Source organism: Plectropomus leopardus, chromosome 8, assembly GCF_008729295.1.
Source record: "Plectropomus leopardus isolate mb chromosome 8, YSFRI_Pleo_2.0, whole genome shotgun sequence".
Lineage (NCBI taxonomy): Eukaryota > Metazoa > Chordata > Actinopteri > Perciformes > Serranidae > Plectropomus > Plectropomus leopardus.
In genome coordinates, this window is record NC_056470.1 from 2,118,177 (window position 1) to 2,143,761 (window position 25,585).

Sequence of the window (25,585 nt, forward strand, 5' to 3'; positions counted from 1 at the left end):
ATAACTAGACAAATATCTATAGTAATATGTATGTGTGTATATATATATTTATAATGATACTCTGCAAATGTGTGAGTGTGGGTGACATCATTCCACATCGACTTGTGTGGGTGTTGACTGTGTGGAGCAATGCCTGCTGGGAAGCAAGCTGTCTCTGCTCCACCTTGTCAGAGTCCAAAAAACAGCCGCCATAAACACTTGGCCACACACACTTGTGTCAGACACACTCACATGGGCCCGGTCACTGAAGCCTCTGATTCTGAGCAACTGCACTGTTGTGTATCCCAATATCCACAATATCATACTCAGCCCGCATCACAGCAATGAGGGCTGGTGTTGAAACAGAACATGTATACCCTTATTTAAAAAAAGCGGTCCACTGAGAATGGTATTTAAAGGCCAGTAACAAAAATCAGCCACTTTGTACTAACTACACTGTTTTATTTCAGCAGATGGTAAACAAATAGATCCATGTATGTCCCCGCTGCCTCATTTACAGCCTTAGTATTCAAATTAGCACAAAGTCTGTTGATGATTTTGAATAGTAAAGCCCTCTGCCTTGTTGTAATCTTTGGCCCTCATTCACCAACTATACTGAAAATTTCTTCTTAAAACATACTTATTGCAGTTTTCACCAAGATTCTAAAATTCACCAATGTTTTCTAGGATTAGTTGTTAGGTAAGAACAGAATCTACACATACATCTTGAATGTAAGGCTGTACCTGACTCAGATTTTTGCCAGTTCATTCGGATTTAACTGTTCAAAACGAATTTTCAATGATTGGTTTTGTTTTTAGTTTGTACAATCTCTGCAGGACGTTCACTGTGTACCGAAACTCCAGTATTGGATCAGAACAAGTGCTACAAATTTTCAGACAATGTCCAGCACTAGCTAAGATATGCTGATCCTGCCCTTATGGTGCAAACTGAGGGCTGCAGCTACTACTTTATCAGTATTTCTACATTATTAAGATTTCTACAGTAGTATTACTAAAACAACCATAATAATCTGTACTCCTACTGTAGTTGTTCCGAACTCTAGTATGTGCCTCTCATGTCATGTGATTATACACAAATCTCTTCCAGGCTATTAAAACCACTTATGGATGTTCTGAAAGTATTTCCAGTATCCTCAGACTCACCATCTGGATGAGAGATATTCCATCTGCTGCACGATTAGAAATATTTTAATTTCATTTCAAAGTTTGCACACTGTGTCCAAACAAGATGACAGGCAGAAATATCACGTGTCTTTGCTCTGTTTGTAGGATGTTAACCAATATTTGTTAATTTACAACACTAACTTGTTTTTTCTCTTGTATCCCATAGAAAGCAAGAAGGCACCCTTCTGCCATTTTAGACTACTTGAATTCAAGTTTTTCTTTCTATTATTATTTTTTTTTACTGAATACTGAATATTGATATGTGACTGAATATTTATATTAGGATGGTAAGAGGGATCTTTGAGTATTCTGGTGTTACTTTCACAGCAGAGGTAAATGTGGTTAAAGACCTTTTTTTGGGTTTTCTTCTTTCAAAAATGGATGCTTAGCATAATGACTTGAATGTAATGATAATGCAATATGTTTGAGGCACAAAGTGAGGCTGCCATTATTGCCATGATAGCCAGTCCCTCCCTAAGATTTTCCGGGCTCTGTTGTTTTAATGGTTTTGGGCTTAAATGCCTGACAGCAGCTTTTCGAAAAACTTGCAATTCATATTTCAGTGTTAAGGCTTTTTTTTTTTTGCAAATGCAAAATGCTTCAGCCATTTTTCCGTCTGTTTGTGGGAGAAAAATATTTGTTAAACTTGGCCGTTGTGTTTCATCGCAACATTGTGCAAAAAAGTTTTGCTCTGCTTTCGCGCTCTACTTTTGTGCTGAAAATTAAGGAATTACTTGGCACTTTCTTTAGCAGTATTTTTTGTTGGTAAATGTGAGACGCTTGTGTTGCACATGTCTACATCTTTCCAACTTGAAACAAGAAAGTGAGTCTAGTGACATTATGTGGAAGATTGCTATGATTGGTGAAACTCATAAGAAACGACTATGATTGGTCAGTTTTGCGGAAAACGTGGTGATTAGAGAAAATTTAAAGGTCACAATCTCCAGATTTTACAGGGATTGGTTGAATTTGAGTTAACTTTTGCGATTGCAACATCACAACATACTGTGACCACAAGCTAGACTGCAAAACTTTATTTAATAGTTAAGCCAAATTTGGCAAACCCATGTGTTGTCTTCATACTTAAAACTGTCACATAAGAAGATCAATCAAACAGTGTGAAGACAGAGAATATGAAATTACAGGTGTAATGATTTCCTCCGTGTTGAGGAACTTGTAAGAGGCAGATTCCAATGAAGAATGGTCCAAATTGTGGTAGCACAGGCTGAGATGTTCTCACTTTGAATCCTGGATATGGATCAGTCTCCAAAATTACTGGATCCGACCACATCTGCCTGGAAAACATTTTACACCTCCAGGCTTTCTTTTACATGTATAATCTCCAGAGAAGCAGAAGACAGAGTCCACTGTCTACTGTCCACTGTCTTCATCATCTGATGGTGCAAACACCATCTCTGTTAAGATTATTCATTCCTGTACGGACAAACAAATTTGCAAGTTATTATGTTGTGGATATGTTATAATCTGCTGTGGCTAAAGTGTGGTGAGGTTCAGGCACAAAAACCACTTGATTATACTTATGAAAAGATCATGTTTTGGCTTACAACACCTTATTTTGGTGGCATAATCCCTGCTGAAAAAGCAGCATTGTCTTGGTTAGAAACCAATCCTGACCATGGGTTGCAACAAAACACCCATGTTTGTTGCCCAATTAGCCGCTGGAACAAATAGTGACGTGTAGCAACTAGGGCTGGGTAAAAAAATCGATTCATCAGTGCATTGCCATATGTTTTTTGCCAATTCAATATAGATTCATAAAATCCTAAAATCGATTATTTCCATTGTAATGACGCCTCGCTCCCATGGGGGCAGTGTGAGTGCGACCAGAGTGTGATTGACGTTGTTCAGAGGCCCTGCTTGACCCCCAAACATCTGTTGTTTATTCATTAAAATGTTGACAGTTGTGCGAGGTAGCAGTGCGGTAAGATCAGCGCAGACAACATTAAAGACGACATTTAGATACACAAAGTTGATAGCAGTTACGTCGTGTGTGAACCTCGTGAGACAGTGTTAAAACACTGCAACAATAGGACGAACCTACGTAACCATTTGAGCCAACACCACACAGATGTTTTGAAACCTGTTGCTGTGGCTCACACACAAATGCAGGTTTACAAATCCTGCATAAATGTTTATTACTTTAGTTAAGTCCAGCTCAGGCAAAAATGTGCACTTTTCTGTACTTTAATTTTTTTTGTTTTAAGTTTTATTTAATAAAGAATAATGTAATGGTATAATAAGTTTTGGTGTCAGTTTGTTCTAAATCTATACAGATAATGCACGCTTTATTGAACACATGTTAGAAGTTATTCTAATGAATATCTGGGTATTTCTGACATCAACATGCATAACTGAATAGATATTGAAGCAACTGGATCAATATCAAATCGAATTGAAGTCGAATCGAAACGTGGCCCAAAGATTCAAAATTGAATTGAGTTGTGAGGTTCTTGACAATACCCATCCCTAGTAGCAACAAAATGCCCACATTTGAAGGCTAAAAAAACGCTGGAGAAGAAGTGACAGGTTGCCACAAAACACCCATGAGTGGTCCCTAAAAAGACGCTTGAAAAACTAATGGCTTGAAAAACTAATGGCTTGCTACAAAACACTTAAAAAACTTAAAAAGCTGCTTTAAAAACAGTGATGGGTTGCTCAAAACACCCAAGTTTGGTAGTAAAGAAGATGCTGCACACACATCACTGCTAATTCTTGTGTGTAAAGTGTAATTTTTCAATCTGGATCGCCCCCTGGTGTCTGTCTGCAGTATAGGTCATAAAGCCCGCCCCCTCCATGTTAGTGAAAGGGACATTGGCCAAACTAAAAACTCAAAGTGCACGCCAAATAAATTTCTCCCAAAGATGGTTTCTGTCACTGAAGGTAGTTCTCATCACCCTGATGTTTGTTCAAGTGATCATTTTTTATGATAATTTTGTTTTTAATGAGTTATTTAGTTCTACAAAAAGGGGATTTTCCGCCATGATTAACAACTGTGTCAGCCAATCCGTGCGCTCATATTTAATGGGGCTGCTCCTGGTTGGTCTATCAAGTGTTTTGGCACCCCCACAACGAAGAGTGCTACAGCACAGACTCTGGCTCCAAATGACATCACTAGCACAACATGGCAGCTGACAAAAAAGTCAGCTCATATACTACACCACTGAAGGATAAGATACCCGTGAAACATGCAAATGCAACATGTTTGTGGTTTGCAGAAATGTACAGTGCCAACATTTTCTTCTGGCCACTTGACTGGATCATTTTGTCAAACTACTATATCCAAGCGCTAGAATAAACCTTCATAAAATTCTGTTTGGCTCCATTTAACACCTGCATCATCTCTCTGAATGTGCCGGTTCACATCAGTGCAAGCTGGTAACCAGCTGAGACTGACCTGAGCCAACACACACACACACACACACACAGCAGACGTGCCAAGTGAATCACATTGTTCTGCACTCAGTGTGTCATTAACTCTGCTACAAACTCAGCAAAGAATTTCCTGCATCCTGTCAAACTTGTCTGCACGCCCAAGTGACTTGTGAATTCCTTATCCAATTACAGCTAAACTGATTAACTAATAGCTCAAGAGTGAGTCTGCAATATCAGACCATAGTAGAGCTTTATTTTAAATTAAATAATAGACAATGAATTCTTTATTTTATTGTTGACTCTTTGGAACCTCCTGAGGGATCTCTTGATCTCTGGAGCACTTAGACAAAGTGACTCAATCTTGACATTTTATCTCTCTCTCTCTCTCTCTCTCTCTCTCTATCTCTCTCTCTCTCTCTGTGTGTGCATTTAGGGACATGCTGATCACAGACTTGGCAGCCACGGTAACCTTTTTGGAGTTACGCGAGGAGGTGAGAACGATGTGCAGCGTTGCCAAGCAGCAGCCCATCACGCTCAAGTGGATCGATGATGAAGGTGGGTGTGCCTCATGGTCAAATGCTGTACATCACTCTGTGTACTCTGTCTTGTCCTGAAGGCACCTGCTGTGTTCTTTTACTCTGCTGCTAAACACTGCCTCAAAAATGAAGCACATGGGCCAGAAACTCCAAATTCATCACACACTGCCGCTGCCGCATCACACTGCACACTGGAGTGCCTGAATCATTGAAATACTCATCCAGCTGTCCACAGTCTACAGATGTGCTTTATGACCAACAATGTCTAATGCACTGCGAATACATGGAGTGAGGCTTATGTTTATTTTTAATTTGATTTTTTACAAGGGTTAGGATGGGGTTTATATAATCAGATATTAAATATATATTTATATATGGATTTTGTGTGTTTGTATGTGTAGGGGACCCTTGTACCATCTCATCCCAGATGGAGCTGGAGGAAGCATTTCGTATTTACAGCCGAACCAAAAGATCTGGACTACTGCTACATGGTGAGTGAGCTCATAATTTTAATTTAATTTTTGCACTATTTATAGAATACTAATGATTTTTTTTACTATTTGCCTCTCTTAAACTGGACCAGTTTAAGAGAGTTTTAACAGCACTGAAAAGTGCATACATTAGCAATCATTGTAACATTTAGGGACTGACAAGGCACACAAACTTGATTCAGCCGTTTATTCAGGGTTTTCTTTGTGTGTAGATATTTTGGTTAATATAAAGTGAGGGTGTTCATCATCTGGATTTCATATAGCTGAGGGTTAGAGTTTTCATTTTGATGACCTGTACATATTTTTCTCACACCTCTGCTTGGTGACAGCAGCAGAAAACCGACAGATGGAATTTGTCAGTTTCCTTAAATGTTTTGTCTCTTGCAGTGTTCCCCAGCATCCCGGAGAGGCCTGGCCTGCCCTGCCCCGGAGAGGACAGTGAGTAAATCAGCTCTGCTTTCACCCTCTGTCTCCCTCTGTGACTCCCAGTGACAGTGAGATCCCCTGCCCTCTGACCAGCACTGTTAAACTAGGTTAAGAATGGATGTACTGGGCACCTGGCTTTGGTGTAAGTACATAGTGGAGGTGGGTTAGAGCTCTGTGGATCTCTCTGGACTCATCTGACAGATGTTAGACCTCTGTAGCTCTGTAAGACTCAGTTGTACGTCCTGTCAGCTCAGTAACAGGCAGTGATGGAGTGAATGGATGGGACATTGAACTGTTTGCTGTGGTCATTTGACTAGTGAAACAGAAATCTGCGATTGCTGTTAGTTGTTATGGTGACAACACCCACACACTCGTGTGGTCATAAAGTGTGTCACACTAGTTAGAGAACTCTGTTTTTGGCTCACTGCTGCCTTCTAAAGAGCTATTCACTGCTTTTTATAAAACTAGGCTTCCAGTACTTATGAAATTGGTGCTACAAGCTTGATAGCTTAATGACTTGAATGTAATGATAACGCAGTATGTTAGAGGGACAAAGTGGGGCTGCTATTATTGCCACAATTAGCCAGTCCCCCCAGGCTTTGGTTTTTGGATCATTTTGGCCTAAAATGCTTGATTTCACAGCAGCTCTTCTAAAAACTTTTTATTGCAGTGTTTGAGGCCTTTATTCTTTGCAAATGCAAAATGTTTCAGCCATTTTGCGGGTGTGTTTGTGGGAGAAAAGTGTTTGTTAAACTTGTTGGTTTTAATCCACCACAACATTTTGCACAAAAAAAAATTAGCCCCACTTTCATCCTGAATATCAGGAGCACTATTTTTTGTTGGTTAATGTGAGATGCTGGCGTTGCACATGTGTGCATCTCCCCAACTTGAAACAAGGAAGTGAGTCTGGTGACGTTATGTGGGGGATGATTATGATCGTGAAACTCATAGAAAACTGCTATGATTAATCAAATTTGTGGAAAACAAGTTGTGGTCATTAGAGGAATTTTGAGGTCAGTCTCAAGATTTCACAGGCATTGGTTGAATATGTGTTTATTGTTGAGACTGCAACTCTACATGACCAGAGAAAAAAGGACTGTGGCATTCGCTTTTGCTCTACAAGTGCCAGAATGCACAGCTGCACCGGACCAATAAATGCTTTCGCTGGTGGGTGACCATATGCAAACTTGTCTGAAAAACAATATTGCAGTCAGGCAGTGATAAACAATCTTATATTACAGTTAAATAGTAAGTTGAAATACGTTCCCTGAGAAGATTTCAGCTGAGAAATAGATAACATAGTATTAGAGTCTTGATTAATTTTTAATATGCCTAGTTTTACCTTTTTTTTCACTATACAGGAAACAGTATGGCACCTACTTTCTGGTCATAAACTGTGTCCCAGGAATAAGTTCTAAAACATGGAAATGCACTAGCATTTCAGGACTCCTGGTTACCTTGTCTTAAAGTCAGTGCTTTTTTTTTTATGGGTTTTTGGTTTGGCGCCTGAGATAAGGTCTGTGGTTAACACAAGCTGGAGATACTTTCACATTTTGTTCTATGACATAAAATACATTGGTAAATACTTCACTCATGAACTCTGAAGCCTTTATGTGTCTTAAAAAGGTGGTTGTTTACAAGTGGCTAACTCAGTTCTACATGTGTTTATTAATTTTTGGGCTGTGCCACAATGAGGCCAGCACTGTAAGCGAAAGTCAAGGCAAACAAAAGTCCTTGGCTTGTTGTATGCTAACCACACTGTTTCAAATTCCTGCTTTCAAATTGAAAGCTCTCTAGCGTTTTGTACGCGGTCCAGCTTTACACTAATTTTGACCTTGTCTTATTTCATGTTGCCTATGAGCTCTTTAAATAGTCCTCCATATAGAATTCCCTAGATAGTGAGTAAGGAGCGATGGGCGAGCGAATGATTTCGGACACAGCCTTTGTGTCTGTGGAGGTGACGAGTACAAATATGAAGAAGCAGGAGAAGTTTACCATATTTCATTTACACACACTATCCATACGGTTATAATACTTATGAAAATATCTATCTATCCCAGCACAACAGAAGCTGGACTGGCAACATGCTGAACAGCTCCATTTCCACCACAGAAACATTTTGTTTTTTTTTACCTTTTTGTACATGACAAGCTCTTTGTCACAAAGCTTGCGGATAGGTCTTTAACTTTATCAGTTCAGTTTTGTAAATTTGACCAGTCATTGTAGTCACTGCTGCTCTGCTGCGTCTCTCTCATGCACTCCCATGTTGTTTGCTGCACTCCCTCCCTGTCTATCTGCTGTGACAGCATGTTTCAGCAGTGCGTGGACTGCACTCCTGAGTGTGCCTGTGTGTGCATGTTTCTGTGTTTGTGTGTGCGTGTGTGTGTGTGTGTGTGTGTGTGTGTGTGTGATGGATGAGATAGTTTACTGGTTTACTGTGTGAAGAACAGAGTATCATTCTATAGGTAGGTAATGAAGGATACACACATGTACAGTCTGTTTCTCTCTCTCTCTTTCTCTCTCTTTCTCTCCTCTGTCTCTCTCTTTCTCTCTCTCTCTCTCCTCTGTCTCTCTCTTTCTCTCTCTCTCTCTCTCTCTCTCTCTCTCTCTCTCTCTCACACACACACACACACACCCACACATACACGCGTAAATGTCTGTGTTGTGTAAAGCTTTACTTGCTGTGCTTTGTGGCTGATTTTTAATGTTTTACATGCACCAGTAATAACTGTGGCTTCCTGCTGTGTTTTTTTCCAATTGGAAACTCATTTGCTTGCTGATGGTGAACATGAGGATGGAGGGATGCTCAACAGTTACAGAGAATCAGAGGATGGCAATGAAAATCTTAGACCTCAGGCTCCCAACAATGCTCAGTTTACCGTTTGGACTGTTTGGCACATTTTACCCGCTTTTAAGTCTTTATGTTTTGATATGTTTGGCTGTGTTCATGCATATGGCATACATTTCATGTAATTTTGTTTAATCTTGGAATTTCCAGCTCCCACAATACAGTGTGTAAAAGAATTAAGTTAAGTGCAAAAAATGCTCCATTGAAACCCATTCAAACTGCAATGTTTGATCCCGAAGCCATCAAAGCATTACAAAACATGCATTGTATTATTTCTGGCTGTCATTCTGGGTTTTTGCCTTGAAATTTGACATTTTTACTATTTTATGTTTGTTTTGCACTGTCCCAATCATTTTGCTGCAAATCACTGACATATCCAAGGCTGTAATCATAATAATAATGATAACAAAATTACCTTGCATGTAGTATATTGAAAAGAATTCTTTTTTTTTAAATCTAAAGACATAGTGATATCATGACAAAAATCTGACATTTAAGGGGTTACATTTCTGAAAACTAATGCATATTTAATATTTATGATTAGGACTGATGTTGGTGAAAACATTAACTCAATGAAAGTAAAAAATCACATTATTGATAATATTTTTTATTGCCGATTTTGAAAAGCTCATTTTGTGTGCAGAATGATACGAGTGTGTTTAATATGAAAGCGGGCCTTAAATATCTGTTAAATATTGGTTAATATCTGTAAAAAAAAAAAAAAAAAAAAAAATCATGCAAGCAATAGCAAAACATATGTAGAAAACATAAATAGAACATAATGTAGAAATAAGGTCAAATAAATTTGTATAGATGGTACTGCACATTCATGTACATCAGCTTGACATGAGAGATTATAAGAATGGCATCAAGTCACAAGGTTCTCTGGATTAGGAGAACAGCCTAAAAAACTGATGTCTTCTTCTGAGCCCAACGTGTTGTTGATCATGAAACAAACGCCTTCCCTCTTTCTACTAGCGATGTTATTATCCAGTCCTGACGAACGGCGAGCCCCTCTGGAACAATGGCTGAGTCCAGGTTCGAGAGTTTGAGTCAAGTCTCTGTGAAAAAAACCATAACATTACAAATCTTAATGTTTAAATGAAAACCCATCCTGCTTCTGAGTTTGTCCATCTTAATATACAGTGACTGGACTGGGGCTGCAGCTATCAATTATTTCAGTAAATCGAGTAATCTACTGATTATTTTTGCAATTAATCAAGTAATTGCGTATGCACGTGGAAATGTTTTCATTAGATTACTTTTTCTTTGGTAAAGGGTAATACACAGAGGAGAAAATAAGACAGTCTAAGGCCCCTTATAATGAACGAGCAACTAATTGCCTTTTCCTTTAAAAAAAAAAAAAAAATCAATATTTTTCAGTGTTTCCTCTAGAATTTTTTTCAGGTCGAGGGCTCTAAATCGGGAGAAATAGGGAGAAATGTGATGCTGGGAGGATACCTGGAGAGGGCAGGAAAAGGTTTGGCAAGTTTGCTTCTACCTCCTGAGACGGACAAATAGCGCACTTTGCTGCCCTGCGCAAACCTCGTTGCCATTTAGGCCTGGTTTGCTTTGACTGCCCCCATAGATTGGGTGCTTTCGGTTAAGCTGCTGAAGCAGAACAGAAATAACCATCTGTGCTAAACACTTAGACTTAGACTAAGACTAGACATTTACTAAAAGAAGACTTGGCGGAAGACGCTGGTTTTAATGTTTCCTCGGCCTCACCAGGACCAGCTTTATGGGTTGGAACCCTATAAGGCTTAGTTCCTGTTATAAGTAGATTGTATTGTATAGCATGTAGATGTCCTCAGGTCTAGATTGCTGTCAAGCATGTGAAATTTGGGGCAGATTGGAAAATGTAAAGTCGAGTTACAACAGCTTCCTGTTTCATGGTGAAATGTGCAAATTGTCAGGCCCACCATGGCAACACACACGGAAACTCTAAAGCTTTGCTTTTTAATACTGCTAAAGGTTTAAGATTTAGCTTACATCATTTGAGATGGATCCAATAAACCCTTTTACAGGAGTTTGAAATGGTTTGGTTTAAATACAAGAAAAATGAACATAATTCAAAATGCCCACCTTCTTGTTGAGCTGAGTTAATATGAACCAAAGCGAAATATGTCTGAAATGACAAAAGCAGTGTGTTAACCAACTTTCTTTAATATTTAAGCAGATGTCTTTCAACTAATGCCTGCCATTTGTTAGGGGGCGCTATGAACCTTGCATGAATTCAGTTGCTGTATACTTTTGAAATTTTCACGTTTTCAAGTTTCAAGTTTCAAGTTTTGATGGTTGTGCCAAATTTTATGAGTTGACAAGTATAACGAGGATGTCAAAAATGGATTTGAAGGCTAAAAGGACTTAGGGGGAGCTATAGAGCTGATGTGCCACGCCCAAGCCCAGTTGATACAAAATCAAACACATTTACTGGTTCAAAGATGGTTGCAAAATCCAAATTGGCTGACTTCCTGTTACGTAAACTGTACTAAAAATATTAGATATGTTCCGAACGATGGGAGCCATGATCTTACCAAAAGTCATGAACTTTCAAAGTAGCGTCATCCCAACTCTGGTGTGTGTTTGGGGGCTATGGAGCCTGCTGGCGACACTTTGCAATCTTGCCACGTCTGACATGTGTGCCAATTTTCATGAGTTTTCAGCATCCAAGTCCATTCAAAGGTGCTTTGAAAAAGTACAATAATTTTAATAATCTTTTCAAAAACAAGAGGTTGCAATGCTCTTAGTACCCTATTCAGGCCTTGTTTATGGTCCATATGTTTATGATAAATTGATGTTTCCTAAAATAAAAGACTATTTTTTTTCTGATAGATGTAAAATCTATGCTTTAAACTGACAGAGGTCCTTTAAGGCCCGATCAAAAGGTAGAGCTGACAACAATAGACAAGTCTCCCCTTGAAAGCAGCTTGCTTCTGGCTTTTTTTTTTTAATCCTTGAAGTGTGTGTGTGTGTGTGTGTGTGTGTGTGTGTGTGTGTGTGCGTGCATGCATGTGTGCGTGTGTGTGTGTGTGTGTGTGTGAGGAGTGAACAGACCCCCCTCTGTGTGGAGAGAGAGTGACAGAGGGTGGGAGGAGGTTTTGAAATCCTGGATGATGCGCTCAGTACAGGCAGCCCTGCCTTGCACCGGATTCTCCGGCAGACACCCCCCCCCCCACCACCACCACCACCACCCACTGACAAGCACCGCCCATCCACCCACTGCTGCCCCCCTCCTCTTCCCCCCTCTCCCTCTGCCACCCACTTTTTTTTTTCCCAGCATCCCCCACTCTTTCTCTCAGCTGTGTGGCACCACTGTCTCTCTAGGGAGGAGCCTACAGTGCTGCTGCATCACACAAGACACAGAGGCGGGCGAGGGACACAGTGTGAAAGACAGGGGGAGAGAGAGAGAGAGGGAGAGAGAGAGGGGAGCATTGTACTGTGCAGATATCAGCTCTTAATATACAAGGCAGGCGCTCCATTTTTTTTTGACTCGTCTATTTTTGGCTCTGCCTGCCACGCCAAAAAAAAAAAAACAAAAAACGGTGATACGACTTCATCAAGGATAACAAGAAGGAAGAAACAGAGAATTAAACAGCCTTGAGCAAAGCAAGGCAACTGTATCAGCTGTCAGCAGAGAGAGAGAGAGAGGGAGAGAGGGAGGAAATAATCAAATATATCTCAGGGAGGAGAGAGAAAGAGGGAGGGATCGTCAGAGAGAGGAAGAGGAGGGGATGTAGCAGTGTGCATCCTTGCCGGCTCGCCACACATACACACATACACATACACACACATGTACACACACATACACACACGCACACTTAGCCTGGATAATGTGCTGAAAGAGGTGGAGAGAAAGGAAGAAGGCAAACCGGTGAGCTATCTATTTCTGCATCCTTCTCTCCTTCCATCCATCCATCCCTCCATCTTTCCATCAATCTGTCTGTGTTCCCATGCCAAACCCAGAGACAATGGATTTGGGCGAGTACGTCCTTGCCTGGATTCTTGCTTGTATGTATGTGTGTGTTGGAGATGTGTCTGCCGTCATGATGGGAATGTGTGATTGATTCATGTCGTGTCACGCATTGCAGGCAGGTATTGTGTGCATGTGACCTGCTAGCTGTGCTAGCGTGGCTGGTGCCTGTTACTGTCTGGCTTCCTTCACTGTGTTGTAGCCCCGGAAGGCTGTCTGTTTGGCAGTCCACTCAGAGGCTGCACCTGCCAGAGGCTGAGACATGGTGTTGGCGTGCATATCTGTGGGGAGAGCTTGCATTGTTACGGCCATGTATGATTTAGCCATTATATCAGGCTCGTACTGGTTTTAGATTCAGATGTGTTGTATTAAGTGACATCCACTTCTGTTATAACGGCTGATTGCACATTAGAACACTGCCATGCTGCTTCTATTGGAATCCTTTAGCTTAAATTGAATAGTCCTGACGGATAATGCATTTGTGTCAGAGACCTTTCTACTTTTAGAATTTTTATTACTATGATAATGGTGTGAAGATAAAAAAATGTGACAAAATATTGTCAATATAAGCTTTAATAAAAAATGACAAATGACAAATGTCAGTTAAGACTGACCTTCAAAACCTTTTGATGCACCGTAAACTACACTACAACAAACAGACAAGCCAAAATGTGTCGCCATCTCAGTCAGTCAGTCAGTCAGGATATATATATCTGTGTGTGTGTGTGTGTGTGTGTGTGTGTGTGTTGTCTGTGGAGGGTTTCCAGAGGACTGATTGCTTACCTGGTTGTGGTGCTTTTTGCTACAGAGAGGCTCAAAGAACAAAGAGTACAAAAAAAAATAAAATAAGTGTTGTTTCCCCTTGCTTTTCTTCCCTCCCTATTTTAGAGAGAAAACGAGGTTCAGCACAGTCGTGAATGTGTTTCAATTTTGGTTATACATGCAAAAATGTCTTTAGTTTTTATGGTTAATACCACTTAGCCTGTGAAGACACCTGTGTAATTGTGGTCCTGGAGAGGTTTTGTAATATTGGAGATAATGATGTCATCAGGATTATTTGTCTTGGACTTGAGAACAATAGATTTTTAACAGCAAACTTTGTGTACAAACTGAAGTTTGAAATACTTGACAGAAAGGGTTTATTTTGACACTATCAAATTGCATTATGGGAAATGTAGGATTTCTTGTTTTGAGTTAGAGCCATAGGCAGAACAAAGAATTAGCATACTCTTGCTTCTGCTGCATCAGTTTTGACCAGTCTTTAATTCTCTCAACTTCTTGGAAGCATACAGTAAATTGCAGGAGTACCCCATATTTTCATTTTTATATTGTCAGACCATTAAATTATTAAACCAAGTTTTTGTAGGGCGAATGAAGCTTTTTTAGGCAGCAAGTGTTTTGAAATTGCTGCAGCTTTGATTTTCTTCTTTGACTAGTAACTTTGAGTCTTTCAAGATAATGAAGTATTTAAAGCCATTAGCCATTCGCCTGATAATCTGAATTGCCATTGCATTGAATTTAACTCATTCAGCTCAGCTCACGTTAGCCCGATTTCTGTGTGTAGGGGAGTTATTGGGTGTGAATGCTGGAAGCATTTACAAACTATGATCCTCATGTTCTTTCTTATTATTCCGACATCACATTTTTGGCACTTGACTGGTTCTTCATTTTTCAAAGCAGAACCTTCATTCAAACATCAAACGTTCAGCTCTTTTTGGAAATGTAGGTGTTACTTCTAGTATTAATACTTTTCATAAATTTTGAAATACATATTTACAGGAAATTTTCTGCATATAAATGATTGTATGAAATGTTCAAACTTGACACATTCTAAGATTTTAACATTAGTGCGTGGTGTTGAATGTTCAGTTAGAGTTGGTGATAGAGGAACTATAAAATCCTCCTCAAAAGTATCCTAAACTTGCTACTGTTTCAACAATTTTTCCCCTATATATATAATTTAAGCTCCAAAACATTGGAAAATGTGTGATCTTTGATGCAATGGAGCCATGGAAGCAAATGGGCTTTAAACATTTGTCACTGCAAGCCTGCAAGTGACAGCAGAGCCAAGAAACTGCTCCATTGACTCCCATGGAAACAGAGACCAGAAATTTCTGGAGGAAGTCAGATACTTTGCCTAAGAAAAGTTTTCGAGGCCTGCAGATGGTGCAGAATGCTGCAGCTCGTATTCTGACCAGAGCGGGTAAATATGAGCACGTTACCCCTGTGTTGGCCTCTCTTCATTGGCTGCCTTGTCAGGTTAGAGCTGACTTCATGCTCCTGTTAACATATAAAATAGTAAACGGCATTGTGCCAGCTTATTTGCGCGATCTGGTGACCTTATATGCACCGTCTCATGCACTTCGCTCCCAGGGAACTGTTCTTTTGACAGTTCCCAAAGTCAGGAAAAAGACAGTTGGTGAGCATGCTTTTTCTCTCCGTGCACCAGTGTTGTGGAACAGTCTTCGTTAGGCTGGCATGTTCTGTTGAGGTGTTTAAAACAAAGTTAAGGACCCACTAGTTTATTGCTACATATGAATCTTGTGTTTTAAAATGTTTTAAATAGTTTATTATGTGTCTCAGTTGTTTAGTCTGTGTGTTAAATGTCTGAACATCTGTTTTAAATTATCTGTACAGCACTTTGATGGAAAGGGTTTATAAATAAAATAATTATTATTATTTTTTTTATTATTACTGTCAGCTCTCTAGTTTTTCCCATTCTGAAATTTTTGTGACACTACAAAACATAACTGTTTGTTGAAATGTGGAATTCTTAAAACAAACCTGATAATGTCTTTCATACATTATTGATATTATTCAATATTTAAAGCCAGCGAGCCAGTTTAGCATCAGCTTTTCGACATCCAGCATTCACACCAAACTTTCATAAGAAAAACTGAAAATTGTAGTCAACATGGAAGCTGCACTAGTGATTGATAGGTGCATTTAGCTTAATGTTTATCACGTTGACTGAGGAAATATGCCAGTTTACATGTAAAACTTGAAATGTTTAAAACAAACCTAAAATTTCATACATCATTGGTATTATTCAACATTCAAAGCCAGCACTCCAATTTAGCATCAGCTTCTCAACATCCAGCATTTACAACAATTTTTTAAAGAAATTTTAGTCAACCTTGCAGCTGCACCTTGCTAGGTGCATTTAGCTTATGTTTATCACATCAACTGAAAAAATATGCCAGTTTACGTGGACGTGGAAAATTTGAAATATTTGAACAAACATAAAAATTTTCAACATCTTTCATACATTATTGATGTTGTTTAAGTCAGGGTGCCAGTTTAGCGTCAGCTTTTCCAGCATTCAAACCAAAATTTCTAAAGATAGTGAAAATTTCACTCAACATGGAAGCTAAACTTGTGACTATTAGGCACATTTAGCTTAATGTGTATCACACTGACTGAGAAAATATACCGATTTAAGAGTTCTTTTTGTAGAATATCCTGAGGCTGTTAGCTATGTCCATCTCCTTCCTGTTTTTTAGCTTATTTTGTGGACATTTTTCCACCCGTATTGACAGTATTGACCATTTGAACAAATCAAAGTCGATTCAGGGGTCCAGGCTAGGTGTGCCAAACTGTGGGAAAAATGTGATGTGACGAGGTTGTTTAAAACTTCCGCTGAGTGCTCATCCTTCAAGGCTCTCCCATAATTTATTGTGGAGGTGACACAGTGTGTTAATTGCCACAGTGCATTCCTCTGATGCTGGGCTGGTGGTAATGGCTCAACCCCTTTTTGCTTTGAATTCTTTTTTTGCCTAAAGTGACAAGGCACTTTAACATTCAGCCTCTGTGTCCTTGGCTTGCTCTCTGCAGCGCTGCTAGGTGAATACAGAGCTGGAGTATTACATCTCAGAGGCTATATGTGGTTTGGGGGCATTAGTGGCTGTTTGGAGCTGTAGCAGCCGTGCTCTGTGCAATCTGAGTCATTCTGTGTATTGATCCCCGCGCTGTTTCCAACTATTTATGAGTGCGTGTAGGACTGTGGCAGTGTGTGTGTGACCGGTTTGATGATAGTTTCCTGTGTGTCCGTTTTGCTGACTGGACACTGACCTATTAATAGCACTTTATGGATAATGCTCGGTTGAACAGCCCAGTCTGCAATGCAGTCCTTGATATGTAATGCTACATAATGATACATCTGCTCCCGTTTCCTCTTGTTCGTGGACGTGTATCACTGCATATTGGCAGCTGCAGCTCTCTTCTAGGTTTTCCTTTATACAAGTTAGGGGCCCCATTGGGACTGCATTATGGAGTTCCAGTCAGCCTGTGAGTTGTTAAACTGGTTAACTGGAGACCAGCAGACTCAATGGACTGCTGCCGGCGATGTCTGGCTGACTGGAGCTCAGGAAACCTCTCCTGATACGTGTGCCAGTATGAGTCATTGAACTAAAGATTGAGCTGCATCTGTTTTCCACACGTTTGATTATTCTATCACCTCGCCGCTCTTAGTACCTGCCCGATACCATTACACTCTACATGCATCAAGTCCCATCATCCAGCATGTACATATGAGTGAAAAAGATGTCTTACAACATATGCCAAAAGTGCTCTCTGTTTGTCAGGCTTGACTTTCATTACATAATAACTGGGATGGTTCCAATTTTTTGGTTGCATGAGGTACCTATCCATAGTGAGTGTATTACCAGGAGTACGCTTCCAGATTGGAGAAGCAGACAGGTGTACTGCCACATAAGCTAAGCAATGTACTGCTGGACGCGGTCAGCAGCAAAGCGTATTTTAATCAACATCAGTTTAAGACAGTGCTATACTGAAAATATTGTCATTATTTATCAACCTGTTTTCACTCCAAAGTCATCAAATTGGTTTAAAAAAAGCCATGCTTTCGCGGTGGTGTTATACAACACAGGCCGGTGTCGGTTGATAACGCCACCTGATGGCGGACAACAGTAAGCGGGTTTCATTTACCCTCATGCTGCGCAAATTAAAATTGCGAATATAAAATGCGCCTCATGGAAACGGTAATTTTGTAAAATCCATTTATTGCAAAAAAGTTTTTTCACACGTATGATGTGATATTTTAGGTGATTAAAAAAAGCCATGTTTAGCAAAACTGCATTGAAAACACTTTTTTGCCATTTCTAGGTCACATGATGCTATGGATGTGTGCTTGTCAGTAGGAACTGACTCCCTCATGATGCAGCAGGAGCTACAAGAGGTCTGATTACATCTCGTAACTCCTCAAAAGTTGTGTGGATCATCTGGAGGTTTTGAATCCACAATTCCTCTGTGAAATCGTGGACTATCACCTCCCAGAAATCCCTCATACATGACCACTCCTATGCATTTTTTCAACATTTCGAAAATATCCCTTAATTTTTGTGCAAATCTGTAATGGAAACCTGCCTACTGTTAACTGCCAACTTCAGGGGCTGGAAAGTCACTATAGGGCAGGCGGGAGGGGTAATTGATGGATCCAGCAAACACCTTCACCGTGGAGCCTGCTGTTGCATCCTTTATGAATGTTAAGCCAAACCATGATGTTTTTTTCTAAACACATGCACATGCTGTTGTTGCCCAAACCTAAGCACGTGGGTTTGTTGTGCAAGGAAATAAAGGTAATTACGAGGTGTTTTACCCATGTTTTACGTTTACTTTGAAAAAGACAGCATGCATCTAACGATCATAAACTGTACATTTCCTTTGTAAACAGAAGTGTATTTGGAAAAGACAAAGTCAATTTACGTCTGCATATAACAGACGTAAATTGACACGCCTTTCCAGAACGTCAACAACATCATGTGCATGTCATATGTAGATGTCAAAAGTCCACTGACCAAGAGGCAATATGTAATAAGTCGGGAGTGAGGATATGTTTTTATTACCTTGCAGTCAGACAACTCTTTGTTTTGCCTCCACATTTTAAAAGTTAACTTCTATGTTTCTGAAGTGGAAGAGGCAATAATTAGAAAAAGATAACAATTAATAATTATAACAGGAAGGGTGAAATGCTGTTCATGGCAGAGACAAGATGATATTTTTATGAACCAGAGTATACAAAAGAACTTTGCGGAGGGGGACTAAATGGCCCTTTTGTTAAGAAAGTTCTACGGTTGAAAAAATATAGTGCCAAAAGAGAGAGCAAGAGGAAGCTGTGAAAATATTCTAATCTTTGAGTGTCCCAGCATGATTAATTCTGATATACCGGTATAACGGTTAACTAAAACTGCATATAGCATCTGGAAGTAGCTAAGGAATTAGCTATCTGGCTTCCTTCTAATCTCTTCTCAGTATCCACTGGGTAGGCTGTATGGATCAGTATAGCAACACCGCCAGTCATATCTTTTACAAATCAACATTTTCTCATGTGACGCAGTTTCGATCATGCTTAGCTTTTCAAAACATCTGGGCTGCAGTCTAATTTCCGAAACACACATTTCCTTGGCCTAGATGGAAAGTGAGGTGTGTGTGTTTGTGTATGTGTGTAGGAGGGAGAGGGGAGAGGGGGGTATCTGTTAGAGAGATAAAGAGTTATTGGTTACTGTTATTGCAGCTGGTTATGGTTCTGATAGCACTGACTGCTCTTTTTCATTCTGTTTCTCCACTTTGTGATGTGCCTGGATGTGTGACCAAAAGTAAAACAAATAACATTACTGTTGTTCTACTTCTTTCATTTGCATTTTTTACATTACCTAAAGCTTAAAAAAAGGTTTTGAATAGGCTGCAGAAAATATCTGGCCCATCCACATTTCCGGATTTTCAAATCCTGCCCAACTGAATTTATAATTGAATAGTGCATACATACCACACAGAAACACAGCTTTAGTTGCACCTTTCCTGCCGTAAGTATAGTTAGTTTGCATTAACTGGGGCTAATTTGGCTTGTTTACTGTATTAAATGAACGTTGCTGTCACCCTGAACGCTCTTCAGAATGTCTTGCTAGGACTGGTTGATGTGGCTTTAAAATAATATTGCAAAGTAAGGCAATATCACAATACATGATATATTCTGATATTTTTAAATGACCTTTAAACTAATATTAACAACTAAAATTCTAAATTATTGCACAAACTGCAGTTATAATAAGTAGCTGCACCCATATAATAAAGTTGAATACACTACTGTTATAAGAACATTTAATAAAATATGGTTATAATTAAGTGCTTTTATAATGAAATTTTGAAAAGGTATTGTGATAGTTAAATAAATTAAAGTGGGACCCATGGGGCTTTTATGTTGTAGGACCTGGCTAGTCTCAGGCAGGGATTGTTGATTTTTTGGCTGTGGACTTGAAGCTTCAATAGTTGGATGTTAGCATTAGCAGACAGTTAAACAGACACTGCAGCGTCTTTAACCGTGAGGATTGATCTCGAGTTCTGATATTACTAATATTTCCAAGTCACATTGTTGCTCCGTGGTTGCAAAATGGGACTAAATAGACACGGTCTGGAGCTCTGCAAAAGACCTGCTTTGTGTGTGTCTGTGAGAAGAGGAGTGCTGCAGGAAAGAGCTAAAGATTCGAAATGCCCTTGGCTTACAAAAACAAAGTGACTATTTATACTCGATGTTCATGATATAGTTATTTTATACATGTATCGCACACGAAACAAGCCGAGATACCTTGAGTATATTAAATATGTCGCCCAACACTACGTCTTGCCAAACCATTTTGACACTCTCACACTGAGAAAAAAAGGAAGGTAAGGTTGAGGATTCAAATAGTGTCCAGCACAGCCCTAATTCTTGCCAACTAGAGACAATCAAAAGAGAGTTTGGCCATCTTAGAACCACTGATCACACCAGAGAACAGTGGCGGCCTCAGGCGATTCATCTTAAAGCTCAAACAGTTTACATTTGCAGTTAAGGCAGTTGCTTGTTTTAGTGCTTCTTTGCTGATAGTTCAAGAAACCAAGGAATAAATATTCAGTGATTGGCTTAGCTTGGATTCAAAGATGAGAAAGTCCATTAAACTCTCATGTCAGCGTACTCATCACTTCCTTTACGTTGTAGCTGCTGACGTTATCCCCTGGTGCAGCTCAGCTCAGCTCAGGTAGTATCTGATTGCTTCTGTCAGTTGTGGATTCAATTACCTCCACAACATCACTAAATAAATATGTAAAAAAATCCTGTTTTTCCTTTAAATGATGTATTTTTGTCTCGGCCTTCTTATCCAAAACAACCTTCTGTCTGACTAGTGATTAGTACTGTATCAGTGTAGTCACGGCAGTGCTTAAATTTTTGCTTGGGGGTGGCTTTCTCTAATCAGAATTTTCCAGTCAGCAATTTGAACTGTTGAGTCACATATTAGTTGAACCAAACAATAAGTATCAAATGCCTCTGTTATGTGGTTTATTTCAGTAAAATAAAGCTTAAACCCTTGAGCAAAGTGGGGCTATTTCTTTCAAAAGGAAATGAGCAACTTGGTAAGAAATGTTTCAAAAATTAGTAAAAAATAGAAAATTATTTTTTAAAAAGTTTGGGAAAAATGAGTAGGGCAAAAGAAAAAAAGGTAGGGTTTTTTTTTTCAGCATTCTTCTTTGTTAAAAAAAAACCTAAACAAACTAATTTTCATATGATTTCTTGTAATTTTTACTAATTCCTTGCAAATTTGTATGCAATTTCTTTTTTTTGATGCTTGTTGCCATCTTCTCATGTTTAAAAAAAAAACAATCAAGCCAATTTCCAGAGTTTCCAAAGGGTACACAGACTATTGATTTTTTTCAAATATTTCTTTATCATTATTATTTGAAGGGATCAAGCCTGGCAGATAATCTTATTGAAAGAGGCTTCAGGTGAGTGCGTGGCTTCAGAAGAAAGACAAATCATTCTGGCAGTGGGATCTAGAGTCAGACAATGCTCCCCTTTATTCCGTTGTATCAGAAAAGCAGTAAACACAGAGGAGTTGGAGCTTTGAAAGGGTAATGTAAAAACACCCCTGACCCCCATGATAATGAATAATTCTTCTCTTTTCACAGTCCCTGCACTCCTCTACTCGCTCTCTCTGTTCAGGCAGACAGGTGGCTTTTTGATGCCGTCTTGGGTGGCAGTTACACACTCCTGCTGTTCATTTTGACTCTGCTTTTTCTCGTCTTGGTTGTGTGACACCCACACAGATCCAGTATGAGATCTATGGTGCAAGAGCACTCAGTGTACACTAGTTTCTTAGAAATCAAGGGAGAGGTCAAACAGAGGCTGTTCTTTTAGCTTCCAGCGGCCGTTAGTGACGCACCAGCTGGGTGGAGTGGAACCTCATGGGGGAGGTTGCCTTTTTTAAATTAGGGGTGTATGCTGGACATCCAACATCAACATGTCTCAAGTGTCATGGCAGTCCGCAGCCTTGCTGGGCTCAGGATACTTTTTTCAGTGTACATGCATGGTGCATGTAACTTTTAAAATGATTTTTTTTTGTTTCTGCACCATTTGGCCGTCTTCTGTATGAAATTACAGAAATTTACAGTGAAACTACTTCAAATTTTACATGGTCATAGGAACATGTTGAGCAGCTTCTGGAAACATAAAACAACCCCCATATTAATCCTTGTCTTCTTCTTTAAATTAATATTTATTCTGATTGAATAATGACCTCTCTACACTTCAGTTTAATTACTAACTTCTCATTACAACAGCTTTTAATGGGGTTTGAAAATATGTATGACACTAAATGTGACACTGAAGTTAAACAAAACCATTATATTTTTATTTAAGTATTTATTAAAAAGAGAAAATAAATTTGTCAGCTTAGCCATGTCATGGAAATTATTTACAAAAATCAAATATTCAGGGATGTGTCCTCTGTGCCAAGTGTAGCTAAACACTTTGATATTAAATTTTAGTCACTGTGACACATTCTTTGGAAAACATCGGGCAATAAAGATCTTAGCAAGACATGTCCCACCAAAAAATAAGTAAAAGGCGATGAAAAAAATTACCCTAAATTTTATTTTCTAAAAAAGGGGAATGATTTTGAGGAAAATATATCTACAGTTTATTTTTTTATTTAAAATTATGTCATAAAAATATATATGTTATTTCATTTAATGTATTTTTTGCACCTTTTAGGTCATTTTCTTGTTTGATTTTTCTGCAACTTTTTACTTCTGCTAAGTTGCGCATTGCCTTGTTGCCATTTTTTGGGAAAAAATCCTGACAATTTACTCAGATTTTTTCCTCAGTTTCCTTTAAACTGAGGGCTGGGAGGTGATATAACCTTCCTCCTACTGCCAACATCAAATGAAACTGAATAGGAAGATGCTACTGGATCTAAAGTGAATGTTTGTTGACTTTAACTTCATCACAGTGTGGTTACCACAGCTGGCTCGACTGCAGTGTTTTACAGTGTTGTGCTGCTGTGTCTCATCTGTCCTGCACTGTCACTGTCCTCCTCTCACATTGCAACATTATGTGCTATAAAACACATTTTTATGTGTGCAAAAATGAATGTGCTGGCAGAAGCGTGTGAAAAATTCGCCTTAAAGTCAGTGTGTGAGTTGGCAGTTGTATCAGGTTACCTGCAACCGTGCATGTAAGGCTGAGAATTAGGTGTTTAGTTTCATGTGCACTACTGTGCATATGCTGTGGTATTTCCAGCCCTGACAGATAAAGATATAGACATGTTTTTTTTTCTAATGAAAGATTTGACAACTGCTGAGCACAATCGTGAGATGACTGTGTTTTCACTGAGTGATGTTCTGCAACTTCTCCTCTAGTGATAACGTTGTCTATGGATGTTCAAAACATTAGCAGCTCTATTTCTATTGCAGTCATCACACTAGCCGTCATTATTTCCAATCCAAGGCCACGTAGGCGTGTTCTGTGAGTGATAAAGGAAAGGCAAGGCCCTTATACGTGGGAGCGGGCACCTATGAAGGATTTCTGGGAGATGATAGTCCATGATTTCACAAAAGAATTGTGGATTCAAAATTTTGGGATGATCCGCTTAACTTTTGAAGAGTTATGTGATGCAATAACAGCTCTTGTAGCTCCTGCTGCATCATGAGGGAGCCAGTTCCTGACGAGTGCTTGGCCATAGCTATTTATAAAATGGCTACTTGTTCAGAGCACAGGTCAGTGTTGGAGAAATCATACGACCTTTAAAAGCAAAAAAAGTTTTTCCATTGTAGTTTTGCGAAATATGGCTATCGCCTGAAATACTACCTCATACAAGAGTAAAAACTTTTTTGTGTTAATTGGGAGTTTTTTCCAAAATTGTAGTGTTTTCATTAGGCGTATTTTTATTTGCAATTTCAATTTGGGCAATCTGAGGGTTAATGGAAACCCGCCCCCTTGGTGCTGAAACCATCTTTAAACAATGGGACACTAAAACAGAACAGAATCAATTTAGGTTAATGGTGTTTTATAGACAACATGTGACAAAGTTCATCCCATCAGAACAGCAGTGCAGCATTAATTAACTGTTGCATGCTGCACATAAAGTGGGACCAGTACATCAGCTGCATCTGTAACAATAGTGTTATGTAATGCACTAGCAAGAATTAATCACTGCACTGAAATTGTGGCCAAGCCCAGAGGGTCAAAATACAACAAGCATCCAACAACAACACAGTGCAAACTATAGCAGCTCCCAGGCAAGAACAGCTGCCTTGTTTAGGACGATGATGTCACACAGCTTAACACCTCTCGTCTTTTTAATGGTAGCCATCCATTATTCAGCAGCTCCAGCTACAGTATGATCTGCCACAGGCGGCGCTGAGCCAGGGACCAATCATTTCATCTGTGATGTTAGAGGAGAACTCTATTTGTTGTTTATGGTGGGATATTAATCACAGCTGTCAACATTATAAAACATAAGTAACAATTGTGACAACTGAGAGAAATCTATCCTGAAACACTTGATCACTGTTAGGACTTATCGCCTGTGAACCTGGCACCTCTGGACCCATTTGTGGTGGAGCTGTTGCTCCACTGTCTCCAGTTTGTCTGTCCCAGACTAGTGACCCTCTCCAGTGTTGGACACACAGACAGGTGGAGACAGTGGGGCAACAACTCAACAGACACTAGATGCCTTGCTGTAGTTTTGGACTGGTGGACACTCGACCAAGGTATCACCACTGCTGGCTAGATTGGGCTGAAATGTGTCACCGAGATGATTCACACTGATTTTTGTGTTGCCTGCTCTTTACACACACAACACCGGTGTCTGGTGATGTTCTCTGTTATCCACACCCATGACAATGTTACTTGAAAACTAATGCCTGGATTTCCATGAACTTAGGTCCCGCCCCCACTTGAGGGGAAAACAATTCATCGTTCATCGTCCATTGACTTTGTATTGATATGATGATGATGGTACCTCCCTGTCATTAACATCAGAAAGCAACACAAAAGTATATAAAAGCTGATTTGTGTCAGGATGCGCTGCCAACATGGTAAAGAATATGGCATCAAACTTCCTGAATTGATTGGATTTCAATTTGCACGGTCCAGGTTTGATTTGATTTTTCAACTTTTTGGAATGATTTGAGTTGAATTTATTTGATTTGATGTGATCAGATTCCATGCGATTCAGTTTGGTTTGATTTAATTTAATTCAATTTGATTTGATTCAAGTGATGCAATGGGATTTGATTTGATGCAAAACAATTCATTTAGGCATATTTCAGTTGTAGTTTTGCTTTAATGTGAAAGAGATTATCAGGCAAAAAATATTTTAAATTGTACCATTAATTCTTTAAAAAAGAATATATTCAGAACAGGATTAGAATTCAATATTTTATAACGAAATGTCATTTCTAGAGCAGCATCAATAATATTAAA

At 39.3% G+C, this 25,585-nt stretch overlaps 1 protein-coding gene across 1 annotated transcript in view; it reads left to right on the plus strand.

The window, feature by feature from the left end:
• The window catches only part of prkcz (protein kinase C, zeta), a 166,327-nt gene that overhangs the window by 5,601 nt on the left and 135,141 nt on the right, over positions 1–25,585 (plus strand). Inside the window, exons 2-4 of the mRNA XM_042491932.1 lie at positions 4,991–5,112; positions 5,495–5,584; positions 5,972–6,022. Coding sequence (XP_042347866.1) covers positions 4,991–5,112; positions 5,495–5,584; positions 5,972–6,022 — 263 coding nt within the window. The remainder of the gene's footprint in view (positions 1–4,990; positions 5,113–5,494; positions 5,585–5,971; positions 6,023–25,585) is intronic.